Here is a 26,809-nt window from a genome sequence, read left to right as displayed (position 1 = left end):
TTTGGAACATTTCACCTGTTTAATCTCAATAAAGAATGTAAAATCCAAGAGATGCGTAACTTCTGAACACTCATTTAACCTTACGTGAAAGAAACAAAGGATCAATTGAAATGTTTGAGGCACCCTGAATTGGTCTCTCAAAACGATATTCCCGCAAGTTATGACAAACTCACTCGAGATCAGGGTTGAAACACATGACAGGAAGTTTCTTGTTCTAATTTTGAAGTGTTGTAGTCTAGGACCTCTTGCGACAGAGGGCATCTAAAAATGTGATTTCTGGGGCAGTGTTTCACTGTTGTAAAACTAGAACAGCAATTAGCGCCAATTATCTGCCATAATCCGTATTCAAAAACTAGTTATAACTCACGTGCTTTGCGTGTTCACGGTCGCTGGTACTGAACGACGGGTCCTTGCACGTCTTGCATGGCAAGGTTTTTGGCAAGCTTTGTGAGTGTTTGAAAATGTGAGGGCACCCGTCAGAAGAAACCGAACCGAGGTATTCATGAAAGCGTGTGAAAAGTGCAAGGAAATTTGCATACCTTACAAATCTTCTCACACACCTACACCCGTCCTTTCAGCTTTGTTTCTTTTTACGTTCTTTTCTTCTTATCCAATTGAATTTGTAAACCATAGCTATTTACATATGCTTCACTGGGTGTTATGCATGCAACTAACAATTTTCCGACTTATTTTATGAGTGAGGAAGATGTAAGACGCATCGATACAAGTTTTTCGAATAATGAAGTTTAGGGATGTTTTTGATGCACAATGTAGATGTTTTCAGGGTTTTGAACCTGAGGAGATTGACATTGCTGGAACTTAACAAAGACCTTCAACACTGTCCAAAGAAATAATGAACACCCGTTTTATGGGGCGCACTGGGTTATTTTCGGCTAAATGGGAATCTTTGACCAAAATTTTTCCGAAGATGCATGCTAAATCCTTAATCAAGAATGTTACATCGAGGATGTCAGTGTAGTGCAGAAACGCCCTCGACGTTTGTTATCCCCAGCTCAAATGTACATAAAAAACAACATGAAAGCTGCAAGTGGCTGTGAAAGAGGGTAATGGTCAGGGCTGTTCTTGCAAAAAAAAATCCCTCGGTGAAATTAAACCGTTAGGCGTGCGGCACCTTTCCCATATATCCTAGACACACCTTCGCTCTGCAGAAGGGCTGACGCTCGAAACTTTTAACTGGGGCCAATTCACGTTATAAATTCAATCGATAAAACCAACTTAGGCAGATTACACGTGTCGCACGATCGACTAGCTTCATGTCACGTGCGCTCCAAGAGGGGTGTTCAGACAGCCTGTTCTACTTGTCCATGAGAAGGGTGATAGGTAGGCAGAAAGAAAGGAGAGGAGATTTGCGTCGGGTCGCTGGCTTCATCAGAGCTTCTCTCCTTTTTTTCCGCTCTGTCCAACTAATGCGTTATTTTAGACTACCGAAATCTCCCTGTTAGCCCGCAAAATGCGCTATGATGCGCGACAGAGAGAAAATAAAGTGCACTAAGTTAGCAGGGTCAGTTATGCAGTAAATTAGAATTTACATCATCATTCTCATGATTATCTTCGCCATCTTCCAAGTCTTCAGCCTCTGAATCCTGCACCTGATAATAATCTTTTGACTCGTCCATTTGGTTAAAATCAAAATATTCAGCTTCTTGATGCATCAGCTCTTCTAGCCTTCCAACCATCTCTTGAAAACTAGGCCGTTCATCTTGGTCTTGTTTCCAACAATCCAAAATCAAAGAGTAACTGAGACAAAAATACAGGACAAATTGAAGCACTCCGATTAAAATGTCAAATAGTCTCCAAACCTCAGCACACCGGAAATTTTCTCTAATTCGCCATGTTGAAGATACTTACAAAAGTGAACTCGAGCCAAAACCTAGAGCTGGAGCACGGTGTGTGGATACCGTAAGAATAATGGGTGACTATTTTTTTCTCAGTTCGTGAGCGGGCGGTATTCTACAAATCCTGCAATCTGATTGGTTCTGAGAGTGGGCAGTATTCTCCCCATCCGGCCCGCTCACAGCGGGCGGTTCTTTTCGCAACCATTGGTTAGGTTTTAGGAAAAAATAAAAATGTTATTCATCAGCCAAGGTCGGTCCGTATTGGGAAAAACTGTGCCTTATGTCTTGTGTACCGCCCGGGGTCGTGGGCCTCGGGCGGTATCCAAGACCTCGGGTACAGTTTTTCCCAATACGGACCTCCCTCTGGTGAATAATATATACTTAGCTTTCCGTGATTTAAAGTAGGTTTTCAATAAGAGAGGAATATTGAAACGTAATTTAATTCAACAGGAAATTAATTGATCGCAAAACAAATCAACTTACACATGATCTGAGCACAAATCAGGTTTTTCCATGCGGTAACCTGTCTTCAAACGTCTCATGACCTCTGTATTGGTTAACAGTGGATATGGAGAACCACCTAGAAAAAAAAAATACAGATTTAAGAATAAATGAAAATAAATTAGAGCGTTGTGGAAGGTTGCTTTCCGTGGATATGCGGACTTTGCATCATCCCATTACAACGCAAAATAAAAAATGGTAAGGGCTGTGAAAGCCGTTCGGGACAAAAACTAAGGAGATTTATAGACAGCTAGATAGAAAAATGTAGTACATTCGAGAAATTTTTAGTAACAGGAATCCTCGTTCAATTTATTTTTTGAATTATGATATCCCATCATGACGCACAATTGGAAAAGATTGGATTTTGATTCAACGAGATGTAATGTAATCTGTGTGTTGTGATTGTTATTGTTATCTTAAGTTAGATCACATGGCGCCCAAGCTCTCGATAAGAGGATAACAGTATAGAGCTTTCTATAGGGGGTTAGGCCCTGCTCTATAGTTCCGTAGATAGTAAAGTAATTAAACTCTTTGTAGTGTTTCTTTTTTCGTGAGTTATTTTTGTTCTCTAGTAGCGTTTTTAGGCCCTCGAGGCGAGTTTCAAGGTAATAGTATTGAAGTAAGAAGAATGAGACTTAGAACAGGCAGCAGTGGGATGAGAGCTCAGCTAAAACTCGACGAAATGGCCTTAAATTGCTACCAGAGAACACATAACACAAGCACCACTACCCAAAGGTTAATTAGAGTTTATTTACTTCATTATTTACGGAGTTACATAGCGGAGTTTAAACTCTCATACTAAACCCTGTAATATCTGTCCCTTTCATAAAGAGATTGGGCCCCCTCTGGTTAGATTACCGACAGTCGCGATTTCCCACATGACTACTCCATAAGACCAACTGTAAAATTAAGAAAATGAATAAATCTATTAGGTTAGAGGATAGACATATAGTATATATACATCATCCAATGAGTAGAATTTATTTTACACCACAATATGCTACACTTCTTTTAAGAAAAATACTATTATCTTCTGTCATCATCCTTAAGTGATAATTATCATTACTTTAATTTATTATTATCATTACCATCTTTGTCGTCTTTGTCAACAGTTATCATTGGTTTGTAGTCGCTGTCGTAACTTTTATCAGTTTAGCGTCATAGAATCATCTGTTTATTTCTGTTTACCTTAACCCTTTACATCCTAACATCAGTATGCATATTCTCCATACTGTTCTCCATACATTTCTAAAGAGGCTGACAAGGAGAATTTGTTTAACAATCAAGAGCTGCTTTAGTTGGTCATCTTTTCTATTCTCATGACTTTCATGTTTGATTCAGGGAGGATATAGTAAGGAGAAATTAAATGCCGGTCACTTTTACTAGCTAAAGGGTTAAAAATTCACAGACACGTCTTAATTACTTTTGTTATTATTATTATTAATGTCTATTATCATTTTTATCATTATTATTATTATTATTATTATTATTATCACTATCATCTCAGTCGTCATCATCAACAGGTATCATATGTTTGTTGTCGCTGTCATTGCATTACTTCTGGTTTCGTTAAACAACCACAAAAGTAATAAAGTTACTTACATGTCACTTTTTGACGTAAATATCTGCCTATAAAGTGACTCAGGCGCCATCCATTTGATTGGTAGCTTTGTATGCTTTTTTACCTCATACAGTTCATGGTACATTTCTCGCATTAGACCAAAGTCTGAAATCTTGAGCCGTTTGCTGTGTCCAACTAGAATGTTTCTTGCCGCAAGATCTCTATGGACTAGCCCCTTTCCGGAAAGGTAAGCCTGACCAATAAGATAGTGAAATTAATTTGATGATTGCCGTAAGGGGAGGAGATCCTTATTGGGAAAGTATTTGAGATTGATTCGAAAAGGGAAACGTTGGACGATGTTCCCCTTGCCGAATTTGCAAAACTATTCTAACTGAGCAAAGAGGGTAAGTTTCTAAAGAAACTGTGGTGCTGCGTCGGTGGGATAGTATATAACAGGGTGAATTGGTATTATCAACGGAGTTGATAACGAAAATTGGCCCCGTGGCGTTAACCCTTCGTCAGAGCGAACGACGAAGGGCTTATATTATAATCTTTATCATCGAGGTATTTTATTTCTTAGGGGTATTAATGAATACCGAAATGAATATTAATTATTAAAGCCAAAAACACGGTCCCTGCATGCACTTAAGTCTCACCCTACCATGCCTTTTGCGATCTGCCAAGCCATGGACATGAGATCAGCCGGAATAAATGACTCGCAATCATCACTGCACTCATCGTCTTTCTTCTCCGTCAAAGCGTCACCCTCTTGCAGCTCAGTGGAGAAAACAACGAGAGGAATTTTAGCTTCAGTTGGTTGTGATGTGTCACCAGGAGAAGGGGCAGAGTTGCATGCCTCTGGTATGTTCTTGCCTCTTACATCACTGACCTGATCCAAAAGATAGGTTCTTAAAATTAGGTTATGGAACATAATGTGTTAAGTACTTGAAACACCTTCTAATTTTCGGCTTAGAGCCTCTCACTAGAAGGACAGAATTCTTTTACTGACCAAGTTTAAACTAAATTACAACAAAAGAACTCTTTATTCTCCTCAAGGACGCATTCGTCAATACTCCAAACGTCGTATGTTTAAATCTGCTTCAATTATTCTATAATCATCTTTTTGGCTGTTTTTTTGTATCTCTATCCTTTTATAGAACGTCCAGAATTACAGTGTTTTATTCCACTCTTTGCCTCCAAGCGCTGGACAATCATTCTTTATTCCTATTCTGTTGCCCCACATAATGCCTTTTACTGTAACTTCTTCAGTTGTTAAACAGATATAATCATGAATTGCAGCTCAGTACCATTTGGGGGAAATGCATAAGAACCCTCCTAAGTGCCTTACTAATCAAAAGTTGATTGCAAATTTATTTTTTTTACCTCTTCTGCAGTTGATTTGAGATTCGTGCTTTCAGCATAAAAACTAATTCCCTGTGGGCAGCTGCTGGTGGAACTGTTAATCTGTAACGGCGACGAGAAGTCATGAGTTGTCTAAATTTACACAGTTTACCTTCGTTCTCTCTTCCTTTTTGGTCTCATTGTGTGAATGAAAGGAATAAAATACAAAAGTTCGATCTGATCGGTTTCTACGTTGAATTATGCTCGCCCCTCCGAGTTTCGTTGAGCTACTAAATGATTGGCATCAATGATGGATATTTTGTAATTTTCAACATTCGAAACAATGGGGAACATCTTAGTGTGCGAAGATAAAAGAGGAAGGATGTGCAAAATATGAGATTCTAACCGTGTTGTTGTGGTAAAGCAAAATAACTTTTGAGAAATGCAGACGTTACCTAGCTAATTAGAGAGTGGTGTTTGCGATGTTTATTATTATTAATATTATTATCATTATTATTATTTATCAGAATTACCTGGACCCTTTTCCTTTTCAGCCATTGAAGCAAATCTCCATGGGCTACATACTCGAGCATCAGAAGAAAAGGTTCGGTTGTGGTCCAACAACCTAGGAAACTCAACACATTCTGGTGTTTTCCCACTTGCTTCATGAGGTCAATCTCTTCTAAAAATTCTCTCCTTTGCTCCTCGTCAGCGCGTTCTTTTTTGATAAGCAAACAAGGGCTCATTAAATTACAAACATTATTTCAGAATTATTTGGAACATATTTGCATCCTTATAATATTAGTGGTATTAATAATGATCAAATATAAGGACTTCATTTTGATTTTTTAAAATCGTAACGTGAATTTTACCAATGGTCTGCGTTTAATATGTGGTAAAACTAAAGCAAGCAAACAGAAAAACATTAACGTAATATAATTCCATCATACCATGTAATTCTTTCACTGCTACAGTCTTTGACTGCTTTTTTCTTCCAAAAAATTTTTCATCGTTTGCAAAAAGATCCAAACTATCCTTAAGTCTTGCTTTGTGAACTTTTCCAAACGCTCCTTCGCCCAGTGCTTCGAGAAATTCTATTCTGATCGGATGGATTTCGGACTGCTCCAAAACCTGAAGGTCTTTGGCAGTTCTTTATTGGAAAGAATACATCTTTATTTAGAGACATATTTAAGTATAAACTAAACTTGTACTAATTAGCTCCTCGTTCGATATTCGATCTTGTTTTTAGCCGTTATCAAGAGAAACTTGGAAGTGAAGTTACTCCTGCTGCATTATTTCTCTCTTAGAACGAGCGTTCCTTTGCCATTTTAGATCCTGTACAACGAATCAATTTCTAAGTACCTGAAAAAAATAATAATAACGTATACCTTTTTGAACGTTTAGTCGCCTGATTCTTGTGGAAATACCAAAAGCCAATGACCAGTAGGATAAAGAGCAAGAAACCCAAACAGGCGATCAGCGCTCCTATTAGACTGGTCATCATTGAGGAATCTACAAGGTAAATAAGCAAAGCTATGATCTTAAAAGCATTAGCAAACTTTTTAGGCTGAATATCCATATCTTTTGTTCTCTCATTTTCAATTTATTGCATGACATATCCTAGCTCCTACGGAGAGCAAGAAGCTTTTGCTCGTTTTATGTCCATACCTGATGGGTGATGTTTCGCAGTCACCTGGTCAAAGTCAGATTGAACAGATTGAACATCTTCTGTAGTTGCCGCCTGTCTTCTAGAATTGGCACTCCCTCCCAACAGGTTCCAAGCCCTGGCCTGAAACTCATAAGTCGTGGTGCAATTCAGTTTGATGGTGACTTGATTGACTGCAACGTCCGTAATATTTATCACAGTCCACTCGATGGCATCAGGGGGTGCACCTTTTTGTCTGTAGCTGATTGTGTAGAAACGTATTGGGCAGTTTTTTGACAAAAGCGTGGTCCACTTTAAGGTCACATTGCATCCTGACACTTTCCGTTCAATTATTTCAGGTGTGCCAGGCTGGTCTGAAAATTTTAAGAGAAAAGAGTGGAATACTTGTATGATGCTTGTGTTATTGACATAATCGTTCAAAGTTTACCTATTACGCCGTTAGGCATAAGATAGGGAGAGTTTCTGTTTTAACTGAGAGTATTTTTTAGAGATGACAAAGGGAAATATTTTGTTAGAACAGATATATAATACCGAAAAACACAGTTCAGGCTTTTCCCTTTGATTGGGTCACTCATTCCATAAAGCAAATAAATTATGTTTTGAATATGTATTTAATCCACTACAGGAAGTTCTTTTCTTCCCTCTAAAATGACTGAAAATTCTTGGTTGTTTAAGGTATTATTACTGTTATTTGCTAAGTGATGTATGAAACAGGTTTTTTTTTTTTAAATCATAATTTATTATTGAATAATGATGATGATTGCTCTGTATACCTGCTTCTTCTGTAGAAATTTGCAATACGCTGGAGGGCAAACTGTATCCTATTTTATTTTTTGCCAGCACTCTGACGTCATAATGTGTATACTGCGTCGAGTTAGTAAACAGACAAGACATTGGATTTAAAACGCTGAAACATGTGCAGTTGATCCAAGATCCTTTAGGCTCAGTCATTTTTATCTGAGGTACATAGAGGGTAACTGGATCTCCGAGTGCCTCTCGCGTTGGGGGACTCCAAGATACGTTGATGATGTTGCACTGTCCAAGGATTGGCTGATGCAAGATTGGTTCATACGGCACATCTGTAAGTATCGTAGATATGAAAACAACACTCAACGCTGGGATAAATGTGTAAAAGGTATGTGAAAAGAATGATCACCTTGTAGCTGTCATTACTTTACTTCCTTTGCGAAAAAAGTCAATATATATTTCATCAAAATATATGGCCAGTGATATAAATAAGTAGATTATAACTCTATAAAATACCGGTAATTTCCTCTTCATTAAAGTAATAGTCAAAAAAAATCAGAAGAAAAAAATTTTCTGAGCGATTATAGGCTCCTTGTTTGACTTTATTAAATAGGACATATTTACCAGCATTGTAAGGCCAGATATCCACGAGTAAATCTAAAACAAACAGCAATCAACCATTCAAGAGATTGATCTCGCGCAATTGCCTCGGAGACATGTATTACCCAGCAACACAGATTTTGAACCATGTGATGTGAAGGGCTTTTATTTGATTTGCACCATGGCGAAAATTTGAAATGCAGACCTTGATTTCATATTTAGCACAATAATGTCAGTACCTTGTGCTGTTCTTGGTTCCCACGCTTGGCTGCTTTCGCTTCGTCCCAGTTTGTTCCAAGCAGCAATTATGACTTCATATTTCTTGCTGTATTTAAGATGCAGTTCATAACTTGTTATTCCCGAAACGTTTAATTGCTTCCAACCATTGACACTTGGTTCTGTCTCTCTGTAGCAAATGGAGTACATGGTAATGTTGCAATGATAGTGTTCAGGAGAAGTCCACTTCACGGAAGCATTTCTTCCAGAAATTGTAGAATTGTCGTACAAAATCTTAGGTGAATCAGGTGGACCTGTAACCCAGTTGAACATACTAGCTTGATTTATGAGAGAAAAAGCACTAAAAAACTCCAAATGCAGCTTTGCTACACTTATAAAACTACTTCGAAGAGATTGTTCAAGTTATTTTATAAACTATCCGAGAGTCCGGATAGCTGAAACTATCAATATTAATGAGCCAAAGTAAAATTGCATGAGAATCATGCAATCAATATTACGCAAGAATTAAAGAAACTTTTAAATCTTTGGCATCATTGCCAAAATTTTCCACTAAGTGTTTATTAAAAAAAGTTCTACAGGAACGACGTTTTGACTTAAATCAGTGTGTTTAAAGCTGCTAAAGCGTGTGCACGTCGCTAATTCTATAATTGTTCGAAGCTGCACTCATGGAATAGCATCATGATTGTTTCACTGTATCTGCTCTGTTTGGTGGATTTCGATCACCAAGAAGAAAGACGTATCTCAACACGTGATTTTTTGTGATAATTCTATGTACGTCTGAGATCGCCAATCAGTGAAATAATTCTATAGTTCAACAACCATGATGCATGTAGATAAGTGGCTTGGAAGATTACAAAAACACTCATATAAAGACCAAGGGTAATGCAGCTACTTTGAGGGCATTTCTACAGTTTCTCGGAAAATGAAAAAAAAATAGGGATTTACTTTCTACTACCAACAGGATTAGACAGCAGGTTAGTTCTAAAAGAAAATTTTCGCTCTAATATTATTAAGCCCTATCGCTCACTTAATTACTTTCCATTGAAGCTCAGCTTTTTCCTTTTGACTCTTCACTTTTCCCATCACTAGGTTATAATCTCCTAATATATATTTCAATCTTTAATGAAGTTGACCTGTTCCTGTTAGTTTGTCAGAGAAACAAAATAATGTATGGTTGCTTGAAGATGCGGAATTCCTCCTCTCAGGTTGAATTTGATAACTCCCTCATTTACGAGATACCTAATTAATTATAAAACTCGTAGAGTGTATCCATGTGTACGCGCAATCATGTATTACCCTCTATTGTTGTCATCAAAGCACTTGACGACAATGTGCAAGACTTTTTTTTTCTAGTGAAACGCATATACAAATGACTACAAGGTTGTTTTTAAAATGACCTCCATGCACAATGGCCAGATCTTGTTATCATTATCTGATAGATATCAGCTTAAATCATGCGACCTGCTTTTAAAAGCATGCAAGGTATTGATTGTATAAAATTATATAATTGTATAAAAAAAGAACTGAATGACTCTACCGTGCAAATTACTGTTTACGAAAGCATTTGCATCCTTTGGAAAGGATTTTTAAACGGTTGCTTGAAAGCTCAAATTCGATAAATTTATCTAGATCTGTTAATTATACACTTAACCACAAATAATGATTCATTAACTAGGAGAAAGAATGAATCGCCAGACCAGATCACTTCTTGTTTTACCCGCAGTAATTGTATTACTTACCTACTCTTTTTGTCGTAAATGTTCGGTTCGCCCAGTGACTCGGCCCTTTCTGGTTGACGGCTCTTACGCGAATATCATAGGTATTCTTACTCAGTGAACCATCGAACGAACAGGAATAATTAACATTTGAAAGATCATACGTGCAATTATTCCAGTTCAGGCTATTCCTCTTTCTAATCTGCGCTTCGAAACCAGTTATTGGACCTCCACCAGAATCTGAAGGTGATCTATTCCCCAAAACCTCTACAATACCACATTGCTTTCTTTTGATAACTGTTATCGACGGTGTAAACGGGAAACCTAACAACACATTCATGATTAATTAAAAACTAACATACAATAACTCATTTCTCAATGCATAAGAATCGTCAATGTGCATTCCTTTTTCTGGTCTTTTGATATTGTGCCCCCGATCAAAGCAACCTCTACTTCACACATATCGGATAAGGGATGACCTTATGAAGGAGACACACAGAAAGTTCTTCGTGTATGTCCACTCCACGCTATCACTCTTTCCTTTGCCACGCTTCGTAGATGTTAAGTTTAAACTTCTCTTTTCTTCACTTTAAAATGATATATTGATGATGCCCCTGGGATGATACCGCCATGTCTTATGTGTGCATTTATTTAAAACAACAACAACAACAATATGAACAAGAATAAAAACAGCTAATAGGCCATTTGCAGTTGTGTACTTCGTTGCCAAGCCTTTGATTTGGACTGAAAGTGATCCTGTTGTAATAGAGACCAGTATCTACTTAGCATGACAACAAAGTAATTTGCACTCGAAAAAGCTCGAAAAGCAGCAAGGTTTATATCATAAGAACAAAGTCAATCTTAGCCTCACTCCTGTTCAAAGGCTTGGCAACCAAGCACACAACTGTAAAAAGGACCATCCTGTTTGGTGAGAAATTTAATTTTGATGGAGCATTTTCCATGGTGTATGCCGATGAAATCCGTATCTTTACCTTCTTCGGTAAGTACTGATAACACAGAGCTTTCATTGAAGTCGTTATGTCCCCTTTGATTCCAGGCCATAACCATGATTTCATATCTCTGGGCACAATCCAACAAGAGACGATATTTGTTTGCCCCTTTGAGGCTTTTCACGAACCACACGCTGCTATTGGCCGACATCCTTCCTGTAGTTGACTCCCTATAGTAAATCTCGTACTTAGTGATTGGGCAGCTTTGGTTCACGGCTGTATTCCACGACAGGTTGGCACTGCAGCCAAACGGTTTTGCTTGGACTTTCAACGCGGCTGGTACATCTGTAATACAATTTGTAGACGTAAAAACATGATTTTGAACGCAATTTGTTGTCAATAAGCACGAGCCCGTAGGGCGAGTGCAATTTACGGTCTTTGAAGCGCTTATTTACACAAAATTGCACTAAAAATCATGTTGTTAATTGTTACTAATTTACATAAAAAATGCATCCCAGAAAGTCAAGACGGACAAAATTTTTGGCAGCGCGCTATTTGTAATTGCATTCATGTTACAGCTTTCCACTTGTGTTACAGGAAAAAAGCACTCCAGTGTTATAAGCAAATCAGACGCGCGTAATTTTCTTTATGTATATTATTAACAAGGTTATATGCATATTAAAGACACAGTTGTCGCACGTGGCACCATTATTGTTGTAAATGCTTCATAGGCAGGTTACATCTAGTCCCAACGGCGATTTCAGTTAGAGAGACTTTTATCAAATATCAAATTACACAAACTATCGCCTTCAGAAGATGAACATGTCTTGGTGAGGATATTTTCAATGGTTTCATTTCGATCTTACCTGCGGCCGTCGTTAGTTGTTCTCTTGCCCAAAAACCAAATCCGTTTGAATCTCTTGCTTGAACACTGAGTTCATAAACTGCATTGATCTCGAGTCCGTCAAATTCGTGGGAAAAAACTTCGTCGGAGAAATTAGATATGTGCTTGGATTTTCCATTGACTGATCTCAAAGTAACTTGGTAACCATTCACTTCACTCTCGATCAGAAGTGGAGGTTTCCACTGCAGCTTTATAGCGCGTCCACACTTATAAGAATCCGCCCTGACAATTTGGGGTGGTGGTAGCTCTGAAAAATTCAACAAACCACTTAACGATGACGAGGAAATCAATATAAGAAGTAAAACTAACAACACATTGACCAGTTGAACAATTCACATCTAAATGGCATCATATACAATGATGATACTGACAATTGAAATAAAGCTTTCGATGGCACTTGTTCCGAGTTCCGCTGTCACCCAGGTTTCTTCAAAGTAATGAAGTGGAGACTGCTAAAGTCTCTCGAGAATGTAATGGTGTTAATAATAATAACATAATAAGAACTTTATTGATATAGCGCTCGTATCCTCTGCTTAAGGCGCTTTACAATCGTACGAAATCATACAATATTTATAAAAATTTACAACCATATCCTATTATATGATACTTAAACATAGCTAAAATTCATACTTATTAAAAAAGAAAAACAAAACTTAAGCCAGCCAACTCTCATTATATAATACTTAAACAAAGCTAAAATTCACAATGATTAAAAGAGAAAATTAACTTAAAAATCATCAAAATAATCGAAAGCTTACCAAATGAATGAAAAGATATTTCTCTTTCTGCAAATTTGGTATTAGAATGTAGTATTACACAGGTGTATTGTCCAAAATCCTCACTGGAAATGTTTGTTATACAAAGAATTGTAGATCCTCTAAACAGCTGACATACGTTGGGAGACTGAGTATCATTGGACACTTTGTGCCTTGCCGTGTCTTTTATTTCCCGGCCTTGGAACTTCCATTGCCAGTGGTAAGAAGGCAGCTGCTGATAATCCAGACCGTCAACTCGACATCTTAATGTAACACTTGAGTTTGATCGAAATGCCTTGTAACTTGCAGTTAGCGTAATAACAACTGGTGGGCCTTTGAAACACAACTCATATATTACTGGTTGCGTCTGAAGTAAGATTGATTTTCCCTAGAACTATCTGCTCTGATTCTGCACAAGCTGTTTATTAGCCTTTAATCATCCACGTGCAAATAGGATGGGCATCAATGGAACAAGTAAGGCATTTTTTTTAACTGAGTTTCTTAAAACAAACTAACTAATGCTGAATTCCTTCTCATAAATGATGGAGCTCCCTCTCTGACACTCTTCAACAGTACTCTTGCTGGATCAGGACAGTCATGCGTACTTGGAGTCAATGCAGGAAAATGGAAGTGTTTTGCAGCTGGTAAGCAGCTTTTGTGGAGGTGTAAAACAATAGAAACTGAGAGGGGGTTATGCAAGGAAAAAGTGTTAAATGTATAGAGCTCTAATGCTATTTTTGTCCTTACTCAACTTATTATTACAAGTATGCAAAATACGAAATAGTCCCTTACATTTGATTGATACTTCAGTATTACGCCTTGTTACTTTGAACTTGTTTTCAGCTTCGCAGGTAAATTCTCCAACATGCTGAGGCTTTACCTCAGAAAAGTGAAGCGACAGAGTTATTGATTCTTCGGCAACTGATTCACTGAAATAAACCGTTTCGTTAAGGTCCCCATCTTTAACTTGCTTGCCGTTCATCAGCCACTTGACTGTTGGAGGGGGCCAGCCTGATGCAACACAACGTAATTCAGCTTTTCTTCCGGCGAAAAACCAGTTTTGATGCTTCCTAAAACGAACTGAAGGATTATCTGCCGAAAAAATCACCCAACTGTTTTAGAACAAGTCTTCAATGGAAAAGTCGTTGCTTAAACAGTAGCAACAAATCTTTTTATGATTGAAATGTAGCGTGACACCCTGGTAAAAAATCTAAGTCCCACACCGTAAGACCTGAGGATTCTTTTGATAGAAAGCATCCCCCCAAAGAATGAAATATCACATAATTCCATCTAACTTTCCAACTGGATGCTTTTTTGGCGAAGAAAGGATAAAAAAATCGTTCATCGTATAGGAATCGAGATCCTTTAATTCACGAACAACAATGGTAACATCAGGAGCCACGGTAATTTCTGTTTCATCAACAGTCGTGGCATATTGAAGCTTAACACTTTGATTAGTTAGCTTTTTAAAGAATATACATTTATACCTACCCCGGCCTGGAAAGAGATTAACGCAATAACATAGCTTTAAAGCAAATACAGAGATGAATTGTATTAGTTTTAGTTAAATTTTTTTTCCAGCTTACCAATGGCTTGAAGAATCATTTTAACCAGATGTTCAACATTATCCTGTAAAGTGTATAAGCTCCTCTCAACAATTAAGTCTTCTTTTCTCTCTGTAATCGTCTCCAGCATATCTGGAACATATTCACCAAATGAGACGGCAAAAATTCGAACACCTTTTTGTCTTAGTGTTTTCACAGGTGCAGGAGGTGAGTTTGAAAGACTCTCAATAATAAACCCTTTGGAAAAAAAAATTGTAATCTTAGATACGTTCTGCTCAGGATTCTTGAAAACTTCACTCGATACCGCATTCAAAGGTAAGTTCAAGTTGGCAAATGGCCAACCATATTCATGAAGTGGAAAACCCTCTCCATTTTGTATAAATTGATTCAAATCAGATATAAAAAGAACACGGCCACTGTTTGATGAAACTAATGAGATAGAGAGCTTAGTAACGTTTGGGGCAATTCTTCCCACAATTTTCATAATAATATCTTTTTGTAGCAGGTATTCTTCTTGAAATAAACCTCCACTGTCATCCACGACGATTGCTATATCTGCTCTATCAGCGTAGTAGCTATCTTCTGCAAACAATAAGAAAAAGAGTATATGTATTTTGGCTCGCTGAATTGTGCAGTTGGAGTTAAACATCTCTTCAAAGATTTGGACAGAAAAGGAAGATATCTTAATGATAGCATAAAATGTACCATAAAGATGGGTAAATGAAATAGGCATTATATATACCGAAGAAGAGACTTGAGAGCTGTATCCAGTCGGCAAATTGGGCAAAGAGAATAAATGGGTGAATTTATGTATGAATGAAGTAAGTAATGGACGAACGAAATTTTCGGTGGTCTTTAGTAAAAAAATCCAGATGATTTCCGAACCATTCGGAAAAATATGTTTAGACTGAAATAAAGCGACTTTGTTTATTCCTTAAATACAAAAATATTGTGTCTTAACAAATCACTTTCTCCCACAGGCTGGTTATGATGCTTTTTTTTTACCTGCAGCCGAAGATGGAAGTTGAGAACAAAGAAAGCACAACAGAATGGTGATAAAAACTGCCTCCACCTTGACCAAGGAAATCATCCTGAAACGAAAATAATTTTAAAATCAGTTTTCTGTCAAAAGCACGGCGGATGGTACTCCCTCCCTCGGTTTACGTTCGATTTCTATTTCTTGAAAACATTGTAGCTTTAACAGGTGATGTCTTCAAGTATCAATATTCACATGATTTTGAGTTTAATTTGATATAGATAAGCAAGAGGACAATTTTTAGACTAACCGGAAAAATGAAATAAGCCCGAAAGGCACTGAAATACGACTTGACATGTAGTCTAAACAAATTAAGAAATTCAATGATCAGTGATGGTAAACGTCGGTATCACCCATGATTATGAAACCTTTACGCCTACAAGAACTCGACTGGCGTTTTTAAACCTCAGGTGCACGCTTTGAGTGCCAAAATTGAAAGAAACCTGGCAGTTGTTAAATATATTCATCATGGTCTGCTATTGAAACGACAATATTGTTGCAGTGGCTGAACTTATGAAGAAATTCAGAGACTTCAAACACAAATTTGCAGGTGGGAGTATGTTTTTTTTCGACTATGAGATCGTCTGTAATTTGGGGCAAATTCACAGTTGTCGAGATGTTGGAAACTGATATTGGATTCTACTTAGTTAAGCGCTTGCATAATTTCTTTTTCTGATATAGTAAGATAGAGGTGCTCCTGCTCATCGGCTTCATCGTAGTCGTCGTGGGACTTAAAGCTTCTATGATTTGGGACTTTGACGACACCTGAGAACCCAGCATTTGCATTCTTCAGCTTGCTGACAGTTGTTTTACCTGCTGTATGATTCGCGAACTTTTTCTCGATTTGTCATTCAAGGCTAGTACGCACCACAGTCGTTTCATCGTAATGTTCATGGTATTAACGCCCATAGGTTGAAGTTGTTATTCAAGTTTAGGTTCCGTTTGGCACTTAGGTGGAAAGGACCCACTTATTTTATACCTATTGGCTGCTATTGGCCTCGTTCAACAAATTGTTTGATGAGAGCAATTGGACACCTTTTTCCACCAACTGCTAGCATTGGTGGCTGGAAATTGAAGAGTTCACCTCTGTACTAATGTACGGAGGGCCAATCAGACCTCAGGACTACGGACTGGCTCAGAAAGGAGCCGGTCATGTTGTTTTGTTTATCGATCCGAACTTTCTCCTGACTTCATGGAACATTATTTGCGTATATTTTCATGTAAGTACGCCTGTTACTGGTAGCCAGCTCTCAGGACATTGTTCGGTCCTCGCTGGATTATTTAGTCCGTTAATGCCATCGTAATCGTACCTGAGTATTTATTTATAGCGGGTAATTTAGGGTTAACAACTGAGTTGAGAACGTAAATAAGCGACCATCGCTCTGACGAAGGGCTAACGCTCCAAACGTCAGCCTTTTTACTCTTTAAAGAGGCCAATTTACGTTTTCAACTCAGTTGTTAACACTAAATTACCTGCTATACTCTCCCAACGACGCAGCACCACAGTTTCTCTAGAAACTTACCCCCTTTACTTATTTATTTATAGGACGCCTTCATCGCGTTAGATCATTAAACAAATCGAGACAAGAAGGTTTTTTCTTCAGAAATCTATATTCTTGCTCTGCCGCCATTCTGTCTCGTCTTTGTTGAACCGTCCGTAACATGTATGAACTTCACGCTTTCGTCCTTTTGTATTGTCAAAAATCTCCCTTTTTCGTACTTTAACTTTCTTGACGGCCGTTTAGTCCAAAAATCACTACATAAAGGAACTAGTAGTGCGTCCGAAGCTTTGAAACCCAATTTTTTTGCCCTCCATAGTCCTTCCTTTTCTTTTTCAGTTAACTTCACCCCTTTTTTGGATATTCACCCATGCCGAACCGACAAAGCTGCCTAGCTTCTCCTTATAATACTTGCTTGGAGGTGTGAAACTCTCTTGTTTTATCCTTCATTTTAAAGTCGATCAAGAGAAACTATCATCACTCTTAAGTTTTCTGGCTCGTAGTCGTCACCATTTTTGGCTTTATCTTTAGTGTCTTTATCTCTGGCTCGCTTTCCTTGATTCCTTTGTCGACATTCTCCTCTTCAAACTTCGTTTTCCCCTCAGCCAGTCAAAAAAATACGTTATTTTAATTGTTTGGGTTTCTGAATAATTTATTAGCTGTTTCCCTCGCAAATCCAAATCGTTGTTGCTGAAGATCCCGACCATTCTTTCTCGAATTTCCGCCAAAATGTTGCTATAGAAACAGCTCTCATCTGATTGGCTCCTGTTTTCTTGTATTGTCTTTAGGCCAATGAGAGTCCTTAAATAATTTGCACTAGTATTACAAATTTTTCACTTATGGTACATGAGAACTTCTCCTTTTCTAACCAATCAGAACTGAATAGAATTTCATATATACAGCCAATTGAGCATAGCGTATTACTTCGGTCCGGGTCGCACTAGAACATATTTTGTTTCTTTCAGCGGAAAAATCTGTCAACAAGTTCGACCACCAATTTTAAAAACTCCCCAAATTTTTGCGGATAGCCAAAATTTCGCCAATCTACAAAGGAGCTAATGTCCTGCCTTGAAGGCTTCCAAATTTTGGAAAACCAAACAATCTTGTTTTTTTAACCATTAAGCTGTCATCGTACGCAGGACATGTCTAGATAACATTTAAGCGGGAAAAATACACAGTAGTCCGCTAGTGTTGTTTTGCGCACGCGATGGCACGACACGATTTTTTTCTTTGTCCATCTGATCCTCAGTTTTCGTTTGAGGGTAACGAGGAATTTGAGGTTTTTATTCGAATGTCTGACTCTTACCGTGGGCCCTTCCACTGGCGGTAATTTGGAAAACAACCGGCTTCATACGAACGTTTCTGCGCCCTCAAAATTAAATACCCAATATGTGAGGGCTGTCAGCTTTTCATATACATATTTACAGAGAGTATGCATACGAGTCAGTGCGTTTACTGCATCAACAGTTGTTTGCTTGCTGTATTTTGAGCCTTTCAGAGTTTCTGTAATTGAGCTGTCAGTTTTTCAACTACGTATTTACAAAGGGTATGCATAAGAGTCAGTGCGTTTATTACATTATTAGTTGTTCGCTCGTTAAATTTTGAGCCTTTCAGACTTTCTGTAATTTTGCTTTCGTAATTCGAGCGAGAATTTTTATTTATCTTTCATTAGAGGGAGATTGGTTTGTGATTGACGTATGTGTCAATCAATGAAGTTTAGTTAAAGTTCGATGCGACCGCCGCCAAAATTTTTGCCAGTTTTTGGCTCGCGAAAGATTGGGAAATATTTGAATTTGCTTCACGAAGACGTGACGCCTTTAAAAAGTTCCTTTTTCGTAACCTCAAATGGAATTTATGCCTCCCTGAACAAAAGTTCTGCAGAACCATTTTTTCTTGCGGCTCTGAAAATAAACCATAGTAAAATTTTCGACATTTCTTTTCGATATGACTTTGTTTGAAATGACAAACCAACATATTTTAACATTTTGTATCATACAAGGTTGCTAAAGCATACGTCATTTGTAAGTCACTATCCACGGTAACTTTCGACGAATATCTACCAAATTTTCGGTGAATAAGCCTTAATAAAACTGCTCTAGGTGTATTGTACGTAAATCATGAGTAATTTTCGTGCAATATAACTTCCACCGATAAAGAGTTATTCAAAACCTAAATATCTAGGCTTTGTTTACGCAGAAATGACTGTGTTCTAAATTTCTCTCAATTTCTCTGACGATGATGGGATAATAGATGGCCTTGAAGAGTTGTAATCTTTCCAAGAATGTTATGAATTTTTTTGTTAGGATAATATAATCGGAAAATGCTTCACTGACTCAAGTTAGTGTGAAAAATTAATGCTTGATGCACGTCCAATCTCGAATTAGCTCCTTTAAATTCGCCCTGCCTCGCAAAGAAGATCAGTCCTTGTAGATTCCTTTCCAATATGCTGCGTTCCATTCGTCGTTTGTTTAAATTCTATAACCACTCAACAACGATTAAACAGGGCAGAGAAATTTCTCTTCAACCTTCCTTAACTCAACTTGCAATTTTTTCAAAAGTACTCGAAAGGAAATTAGTGACAATTTACATTTAAAATAATTATTTTTTGTACATTTTCTCTGACCAAGATTATTCATTAAAGGTGTTCTACTTACTTCAGTTTAAAGGCGTGGACAAGCTGATGTTTCTTATTTCCTGGCTCACGTATTCCATGTATTCGAGTCATACATGTATTTGAAGGCATCATCAGCTCTTAGGGGACACAGGAAGTCTAGGCAACATGATCCAAAGTGAAATATTTTTCATTTTGCGGTACTCACGCTGTGATGTGCTGGTCTAAATTTTAGACAGATGGTGCAAGTGATTAAGAAGGTTTCTCTGTAATGTCGTACAAGTATAGAGATGGCGTACAAATTCTTATCGATCTCTGGGCTGTACATCACTGACATATTTCTCTCAAGTATTTTAACTCAGCAGTAGGCAGCGTATACGTGAGGTTCTTAGGACATGTCCTTACCTAATTAACATGTCAAATTATTCCACAATGAAGGGGAGTGAATTCAGTGTCAAATTTCAAATGCATCGAACGTGATATGTAAATGTTCGGTAAGATTATTAACGTTAATTTCTTGTGGTTTTTCGTAGTTATATATCAAAAGACTACATCTAGTTTTAAATTTACGAGAAAGGGCTAGCTAATCAATCAAATTACCTTCGCGATAATTTTTAAACAAGTTAAAGTAAAGCTTTATTGTCATATCTACATCTTTGCTTTGATAGCTAGTTAATACAAGGAGAAAAAAATTCTTAATGAAAAAATAAGTGTTTTTTTCAAAACTTTCAAATTTGCTTTGCTAAAAAAAGGGTAAAATCTCCACTTTTCTTTTCTGAAACAGAGATGGGGAATCCCGGCAGAAAATTGTTCGATCTTCCATTTTCAAGTTGTCTTTGTCTTCGCACGTTATTCTGAAGAAATGAATGGCGCCGTTTGAGATGGTAACCGCGTCAAGTCTTTCGCAAAATTCATGAGTGTTTTACTCAATCTTTCACTTAGGCGTCGTCGTCATGTCTACGTACAGCTTCTTAATTGGCTGGCTTATAGAAATTGTTTTTTAAGTTCATAAAGCTAGGCGTTGGTGAAACTTTATGTTCTGTGACCCTCTAACAGAGCTTTTAGCTTTCTGAATTAGCTCCGTGTGTAAGAAAATATGATTTCGTTTCTTCTCGATCAAGCACGTTATTCTGAAGAAAGGAATGGCGCCGTTTGATATGGTAACCGCGTCAAGTCTTTCGCAAAATTCATGAGTGTTTTTACTCAATCTTTCACTTAGGCGTCGTCGTCATGTCTACGTACAGCTTCTTAATTGGCTGGCTTATAGAAATTGTTTTTTAAGTTCATAAAGCTAGGCGTTGGTGAAACTTTATGTTCTGTGACCCTCTAGCAGAGCTTTTAGCTTTCTGAATTAACTCCGTATGTAAGAAAATATGATTTTCTTCTCGATCAAGATGGAAATAATGAGCTCTGGGCTATAACGTGCAGAGGCCTGATCAACGTAAAACAAAGGAAGTGAAAACCTTGCGGAATGCTTCAAGATGCTGAATAGTCAGAGAGAGAGGACTTTGAAAACGACGCATTCGATCATGAGGATACAAAACTCTAATTTTAAAGCAAGAATGGCATCGTCTACTTAACAATTATTATTGAAAAGTAACCATGGACTGGTACTCCTTAGTAACCGAAGTGTACGCGATGCATCATATAAACTAAAAATAATAAGATGATAGATAAACGAATAATTATTTCCATGTTAAAAGTGGTTCATATTTGTGGGACGTTTTAAAACTCCATTAAAACGTACATCCTACGGATCCTTCATCAATAGATTTACAGCTTTGTTTTTCCTCTGGCTAGGCAATTTTTCCCGACTCCCGTTAACTCGAACTCACGATAAATTGAGCCCCTATCAATTTGCTCGGAGAGTTGACTTATTGCGATTCGATCATATAAGGTTTTAAAGCAGCAAAGATTCGTTTATTGCTTTTCAGTTTTCAAAGATTTGCACAGTAGGCAATGCAATTTAAACTGAAAACAACGGAACATGCATATTTATGCTAACATTTCTGCAACTATTACATTAACTAACGGGGTTGTTATCTCTTTTCATATCATAGTTGACAGAGTATTTAGAATGAGGAATTTAATTCTCTAAAACAAATAAAAAAGAGAAGGTAAAGCAAACCCTCTCTTTCGAATAAACGAACATCAGTGTATACATCTGTTTGCCGAAAGTTTATCGGAAAAAAAGACTTAGTGCACGCGAAAATCTCAAAAGTTAATCTGGGTATTCGGTAATCAATAAATTTCAATAAGTGAAAAAAATACGTATTGAGTAGAGGATTAATGAAAAGGTAATAAATACCGACATACAAGTGAGTACAAAAGGAAAAAACCATAAACGTTGGTTACGTAGTAAAGTCACTTCGAATTCGATCTCGTTGAGTTTGCATCGTTTCCGTCGTTCATTAAGGTCAGTTCGTTCTTTTGTGCGTTTTCATCAAGTTTAAAATTAAAAGTCAGTGATGTCAACAAAATGAACTCATTAAACCCGCCATGCTTCTTCCCTACGGTGATGTTTTCTCAGATTACACTGAAATCCTGAATCTCTCTTCTCCTGTTCAACTCGACATCTTACTCGTGTGCTATCGAGTTAAACACTCGAAGAGGAATTCCATGTAAACGCACGCCCATGTGTTATTCTCTTTATATCTTTCGTTAATTAGAAAATGCTGGTGAAGAGCAGAGAAGGCAATTCCTAGATGAAATAGACCTGATGAAGCTAGTTGGTAAACAATGGAATGTTTTAAGTTTCCTCGGCTGTTGGACTACGACCGAACCTTTTTTCCTTCTTATCGAGTACGTGGTTCAAGGTGACTTGCTTCATTGGCATAAACCTTATTCGGGTGACACATGCTCAGTGTTAAGTCACGTTGTTTAAGGTCGCACTAATCGTGTACATGCTACATTCTATTCATCAAGTGTTTTCATACTAAAACCATTCCACAACGATTAAACAGGGCAAAGAAATTTCTCTTCAACCTCGGTCAAACTTTTCCTGAACTCAACTTGCAATTTTTTCTAAAGCACTCTGTAGATGTTTCTTCTTAAGCTAGAGTTGAAAACTCGATTCCCGGGTTGATACACGCGCATGCGATAAACAACAAACCAAAATAGGATCCTTTTTTTCTTTATTCCTTTTCCTATTCCTTGGGGCGTTATTATATCGAAGTGGTCAACTGAAATTATTTTGTAAAGAAATCACCTAAGTATTGTGATCATAGCTTAAGAATAATCTCGATTTTGGAAACGAGCACGTGGTAATTAAAAGAATCAAAAGAAAGGTAAAAAACGAGCGATAAATTTCGCTTTGAGTAACGACTACGAGCTAGATAACATAATCACAAAACAAGTTATTGCTTACCAACGTTTGGGGGTCTTGATTACTTTATCGAGGATTACAGTCTAACTTGTCTTCTATTCAAAAACGATCTTGATCACTCCGGGTCTTATCTTGAACTGAAACTCTAACTATAATTTTCTGTGTAAAAGAACTAATCACGGGAGCATCAACCTAACCAGAAAATATTTCGTAGCTTTTCTCGGAAGCGGTAACACTTAGCTTCAACGGAAGCAGCTGCACACTCGAAAGAAGGCGAGTTACAGTTTACATTCAAAAGAATAAATTGTTTTTTGTGCATTTTCCTTAACTTTATTAAAGGTTTTCTACTTACTGCAGTTTAAAGGCGTGGACAAGCTGATGTTTCTTATTTCCTGGCTCACGTATTCCATGTATTCGAGTCATGCATGTATTTGAAGGCATCATCAGCTCCTAGGGGACACAGGTAGTCTAGGCAACATGATCCACAACGAAACATTTTTCATCTTTGCGGTACTTACGCTGTGATGTGCCGGTCTAAATTTTAGACAGATGGTGCAAGTGATTTAGACGGTTTCTCTGTAATGTCGAGCAAGTACAGTGATGCTGTACAAATTCTTATCAACCTCTGGCCTGCACACCACTGAGATATTTCTCCCAAGTATTTTTACTCAATGTTAGGCGGCGTATACACGAAGCTTTTAGATCATGTCCTCACCTGATGTGTCCAATTTTCTGTAACGAACGAAAGTGAATTTGGTGTCAAATTTCAAAGGCAACACGCCAATTATGGAAAAGTAATATGTAACTGCTCGTTAAAAATCGAAATTAACGTAAATTTCTTGGAGTTTTTAGTAATTACATATCAAAAGACTACATCTTGTTTTAAATTCGCTAGATAGGCCCAGCTAATCAATCAAATGAGCTTCGCGTTCAAGGCATATTCATTAAACAAAGCAATAACTTTTAAACAATTAAACGTAAAGCTCTATTATCATATCTACATCTTTTTATTGATAGCAAGATTATATGTGGAGAAAATAAAAATTATGTGAACAAATTAGTGATTGTGCACCTGCCGCATAAAATTTTGTTCAATTTTCAAAGTTGCTTTGTAAAACAAAAGCGTACTTCTGGGTTAGTATAGCTGGCACGTTTGCCAATGCTTTTTTCCTTTCTCGTGATGCAAATTCTTTATACCATTGTGGCACAGAGATCTCTAGTCGTGCCGAAAGATCTCCTGTCATGTAGAATGTTCCAGACTTTAACTCTCGAAAAGCTGTCAATATTACTCAGTGTTGCACGTTACAAGTGACTACTGAAGCGATCCCGATAACATATTGGTTTTTTGAACTTAATAAGAGTAGAGCAAGCCAATTTACAACGAAAGCGTAAAATCTCCAATTTTTTTTTAAATCAGAGATGGGGAACCCCGGCAGAAAATTGTTCGATCTTCCATTTTCAAGTTGACTTTGTCTTCGCACGTTATTCTGAAGAAAGGAATGGCGCTGTTTGAGATGGTAAACGCGTCAAGCCTCTCGCAATATTCATGAGTGTTTTATTCAATCTTTCACTTAAGCGTTATCGTCATGTCCACGTACAGCTTCTTAATTGGCTGGTTTGTAAAAATCGTTTTTCGAGTTCATAAAGCTAGGTGTTGGTCAAACTTTGTGCTCTGTTGATCCTCTAGCGGAGGACAGTTGGCACGTTTGCCGATGCTTTTTCCCTTTCTCGTGATGGAAATTCTTTACACCATTGTGGCACAGAGATCTCTAGTCGTACCGAAAGATCTCTTGTCATGTAGAATGTTCCAGACTTTTACTCTCGATAAGCTGCCAATTTTGCTCTTTGTCCGACTACAAGTGACTACCGAAGCGAATTGTGACTAATAATTGTTCAGCAGACTTAAATTACGTCAGGCAAGAGTGACTTTCTCAATTCTATCACATAAACATGCGAATTAATCTTTCTCCTTTCGAGGAATCGACAGCACCGGTTTAACCGGTGCACTTCTGACTTTTGAAGCACACCATTTGTGAAGTTGATAACCCAAGCTTCAAAATTTTTGAAACGGGAAAGATCTAAAGAACAAAAATATGACATACAAAAATCATGATCGTGATGAACAATGCCGCGCTCATGTTCTTTTGTCCTAGAACTTTTACGATCACTTTCAAAAAAGGATGAGAAAGTGAGGTTGTTGGAAAATGCAAAATAGAATGTTCCCTTACTTAAAACACTGAACAGGTAATGGACACTTAATATCAATAAGTGAAAAAAACTTTCTCTGTTGACGATTGTATTATAGATCCTCCAATCGAGAAGTATTTCATCCTCAGTAAATGACGGACTATAAAATATCACCTGCTTATTATTATTGAACTTATGTTCCTGTGTATTTCAATTATTGACCGTAATATGCTAAATAATATATCTCTGAGCGAAGGCAAAATAGGTACTCTCAAACGCTGAAAATTACAGAGGAAAACCTGTAGATTGTGATCTATTCTTATCAATACAGGACAAACCTGGTTGAACTAAATACATCAAGGTACGAAATTTTACGATAAAGAGATGCGCATTAGGTTCCTGGCAATGCGGGAAAACTGCTAAAATAAACTTCCTCTTAACATTGTTTTCTTTTCCCAAAATTCTGCGTCAGAACAAGCCAAAAAATGTGTCTTGTCATAATAAATTCAATTTTTTCACTTTACTGAATGGAGAACTGAAAGAAGGGGCAATATTTTTGTTTCCAGTAATTTCTTTGCTTACCTTTAATCGAAATCAAAGGATAAATTTAGGTTTCCTGGTCACCTTTTTAGATTTTCGCATGATCAAAAGCAGAAACTTAAAGTAAAGGAAAACCTCTTTATTCTCTATGGAACCATGTACCTAACCAAAATACAAGCATACACAAGGAGTTTCCAACATCTGCACGTTGAGCATTTCCTTAGCATTTGACTGCAGTTTTTGAACAGCACCGATACTTTCAGGTTTCATTGAAAATTACGGCTTTGCTTCTGTCGAATAAAACGTGCTATTAAAGTAGAGAAATTATTGTGAAAAACTGTTTTGCTTTGTAAATCTATCGTTCCTCAAGGAATAAAACTGACCCAAAACCTTGACGGAATTATAAAACTTTATATCGAGGAATTCAAGCTTGTGGCAATTTCAGTGTGTTTAATATTTAATCGCGAACTTACTTAATTTGCTCTCCTAAACTGGCACACCAAAAACTTCTAAAACGTTCTTCCTTTTCAAATCATGAATCACTTTAAAAACTCAGAGAACAAAAGCAAATTTAGCCAAGTAAACTGTGATGTTTTGTCAAAAAGAAAAGAATCATAACGTCCTGAGCAACCAAGAAATGCGACGGGTTTTCCATATAAAATAAAAGGAATATATTGTTGATATTCAAGAGTTCTTTCTTAATGAAAATTTGATTCCTTCCTTCAGTTTTTCAATGAAGAAATATTTGAATAAGATTGAAGCTTCTATTTTCAGGGTTTAAGGTTCGTATATCTCTTAAGAAAACTATGTCTATTTTCTTTCTTTCAGATCTTTCTTGATTGTATTCCTTCAAGTAAAGGTGATAGCGATGGAATATTGTCGACTCCTTATCGCTTTTTATTGTGTTTTGGTAGCTCAAAAACCTGCAGTGACGCGTATGTAAAAACAATTTTGAATAAAGGACGTGTGCTCTTTATCTGTGTTATCGTGAGACCAAAACTGTGCCTTTAATATATCGTGATTTTCTTTGTAATTGATCCTCGAGTTATTTTTCTCTAACGAGAGGCAAATCGAAACTAAGTGCAAACGTTTCCTTCTTTATTCTTTTTTCAGGTATGTTGCCAAACCCGCCCTCTCCCACCCTCTTTCTCAGAAATACCAGAACCTCAGTTATGGCAGATTATTTATTAGAAAATCTGATTGAAACAAAAAA

At 37.3% G+C, this 26,809-nt stretch overlaps 2 protein-coding genes and 1 long non-coding RNA gene across 3 annotated transcripts; 1 reads left to right on the top strand and 2 right to left on the bottom strand.

The window, feature by feature from the left end:
• Positions 1–12,320, bottom strand: LOC131797901 (macrophage colony-stimulating factor 1 receptor). The gene is made up of 15 exons (XM_059115560.2): positions 12,041–12,320; positions 11,217–11,519; positions 10,249–10,548; positions 8,512–8,802; positions 7,699–8,004; positions 6,928–7,278; positions 6,648–6,771; positions 6,210–6,409; positions 5,793–5,977; positions 5,302–5,382; positions 4,580–4,807; positions 3,960–4,171; positions 3,216–3,256; positions 2,340–2,436; positions 1–1,758 (listed from the first exon to the last, which is right to left on the bottom strand). The coding sequence occupies exons 2-15, from the start codon at positions 11,383–11,385 to the stop codon at positions 1,524–1,526; spliced, it is 2,820 nt and encodes a 939-aa protein (XP_058971543.2). The 5' UTR covers positions 11,386–11,519; positions 12,041–12,320; the 3' UTR covers positions 1–1,523.
• Positions 11,423–23,524, bottom strand: LOC131797891 (uncharacterized). Its single transcript, XM_066161243.1, has 8 exons — positions 23,388–23,524; positions 23,222–23,319; positions 15,404–15,489; positions 14,420–14,980; positions 13,626–13,925; positions 12,837–13,166; positions 12,041–12,325; positions 11,423–11,640 (listed from the first exon to the last, which is right to left on the bottom strand). The coding sequence occupies exons 2-8, from the start codon at positions 23,311–23,313 to the stop codon at positions 11,423–11,425; spliced, it is 1,872 nt and encodes a 623-aa protein (XP_066017340.1). The 5' UTR covers positions 23,314–23,319; positions 23,388–23,524.
• Positions 23,525–25,302: 1,778 nt separating this feature from the next.
• LOC136277961 (uncharacterized) lies at positions 25,303–26,570 on the top strand. The gene is made up of 2 exons (XR_010716121.1): positions 25,303–25,417; positions 26,425–26,570. It is a non-coding gene; the product is annotated as an uncharacterized lncRNA (long non-coding RNA).
• The last annotated feature ends 239 nt before the right edge of the window (positions 26,571–26,809 follow it).

This window comes from Pocillopora verrucosa, chromosome 14, assembly GCF_036669915.1.
Source record: "Pocillopora verrucosa isolate sample1 chromosome 14, ASM3666991v2, whole genome shotgun sequence".
Taxonomy (NCBI): domain Eukaryota; kingdom Metazoa; phylum Cnidaria; class Anthozoa; order Scleractinia; family Pocilloporidae; genus Pocillopora; species Pocillopora verrucosa.
The sequence above is the reverse complement of the archived record's forward strand: the minus strand, read 5'-3'. Positions and strand labels throughout refer to the sequence as shown.

Excerpts from the sequence above, each read along its gene's own strand:
- LOC131797901 (XM_059115560.2), bottom strand. The coding sequence starts at position 11,385 with ATGTCGGCCAATAGCAGCGTGTGGTTCGTGAAAAGCCTCAAAGGGGCA. Across the intron at positions 10,549-11,216 it reads ATCAGTACTTACCGAAGAAG|GTTTCCCGTTTACACCGTCG; the intron begins GTAAAGATACGG and ends ATGTGTTGTTAG. Across the intron at positions 3,257-3,959 it reads TTTACGTCAAAAAGTGACAT|TTGGTCTTATGGAGTAGTCA; the intron begins GTAAGTAACTTT and ends TTAATTTTACAG.
- LOC131797891 (XM_066161243.1), bottom strand. The coding sequence starts at position 23,313 with ATGATGCCTTCAAATACATGCATGACTCGAATACATGGAATACGTGAG. Across the intron at positions 15,490-23,221 it reads GTCCACGCCTTTAAACTGCA|GATGATTTCCTTGGTCAAGG; the intron begins GTAAGTAGAAAA and ends TTTTCGTTTCAG. Across the intron at positions 12,326-12,836 it reads AATATCTTTTCATTCATTTG|AGCTACCACCACCCCAAATT; the intron begins GTAAGCTTTCGA and ends TGAATTTTTCAG.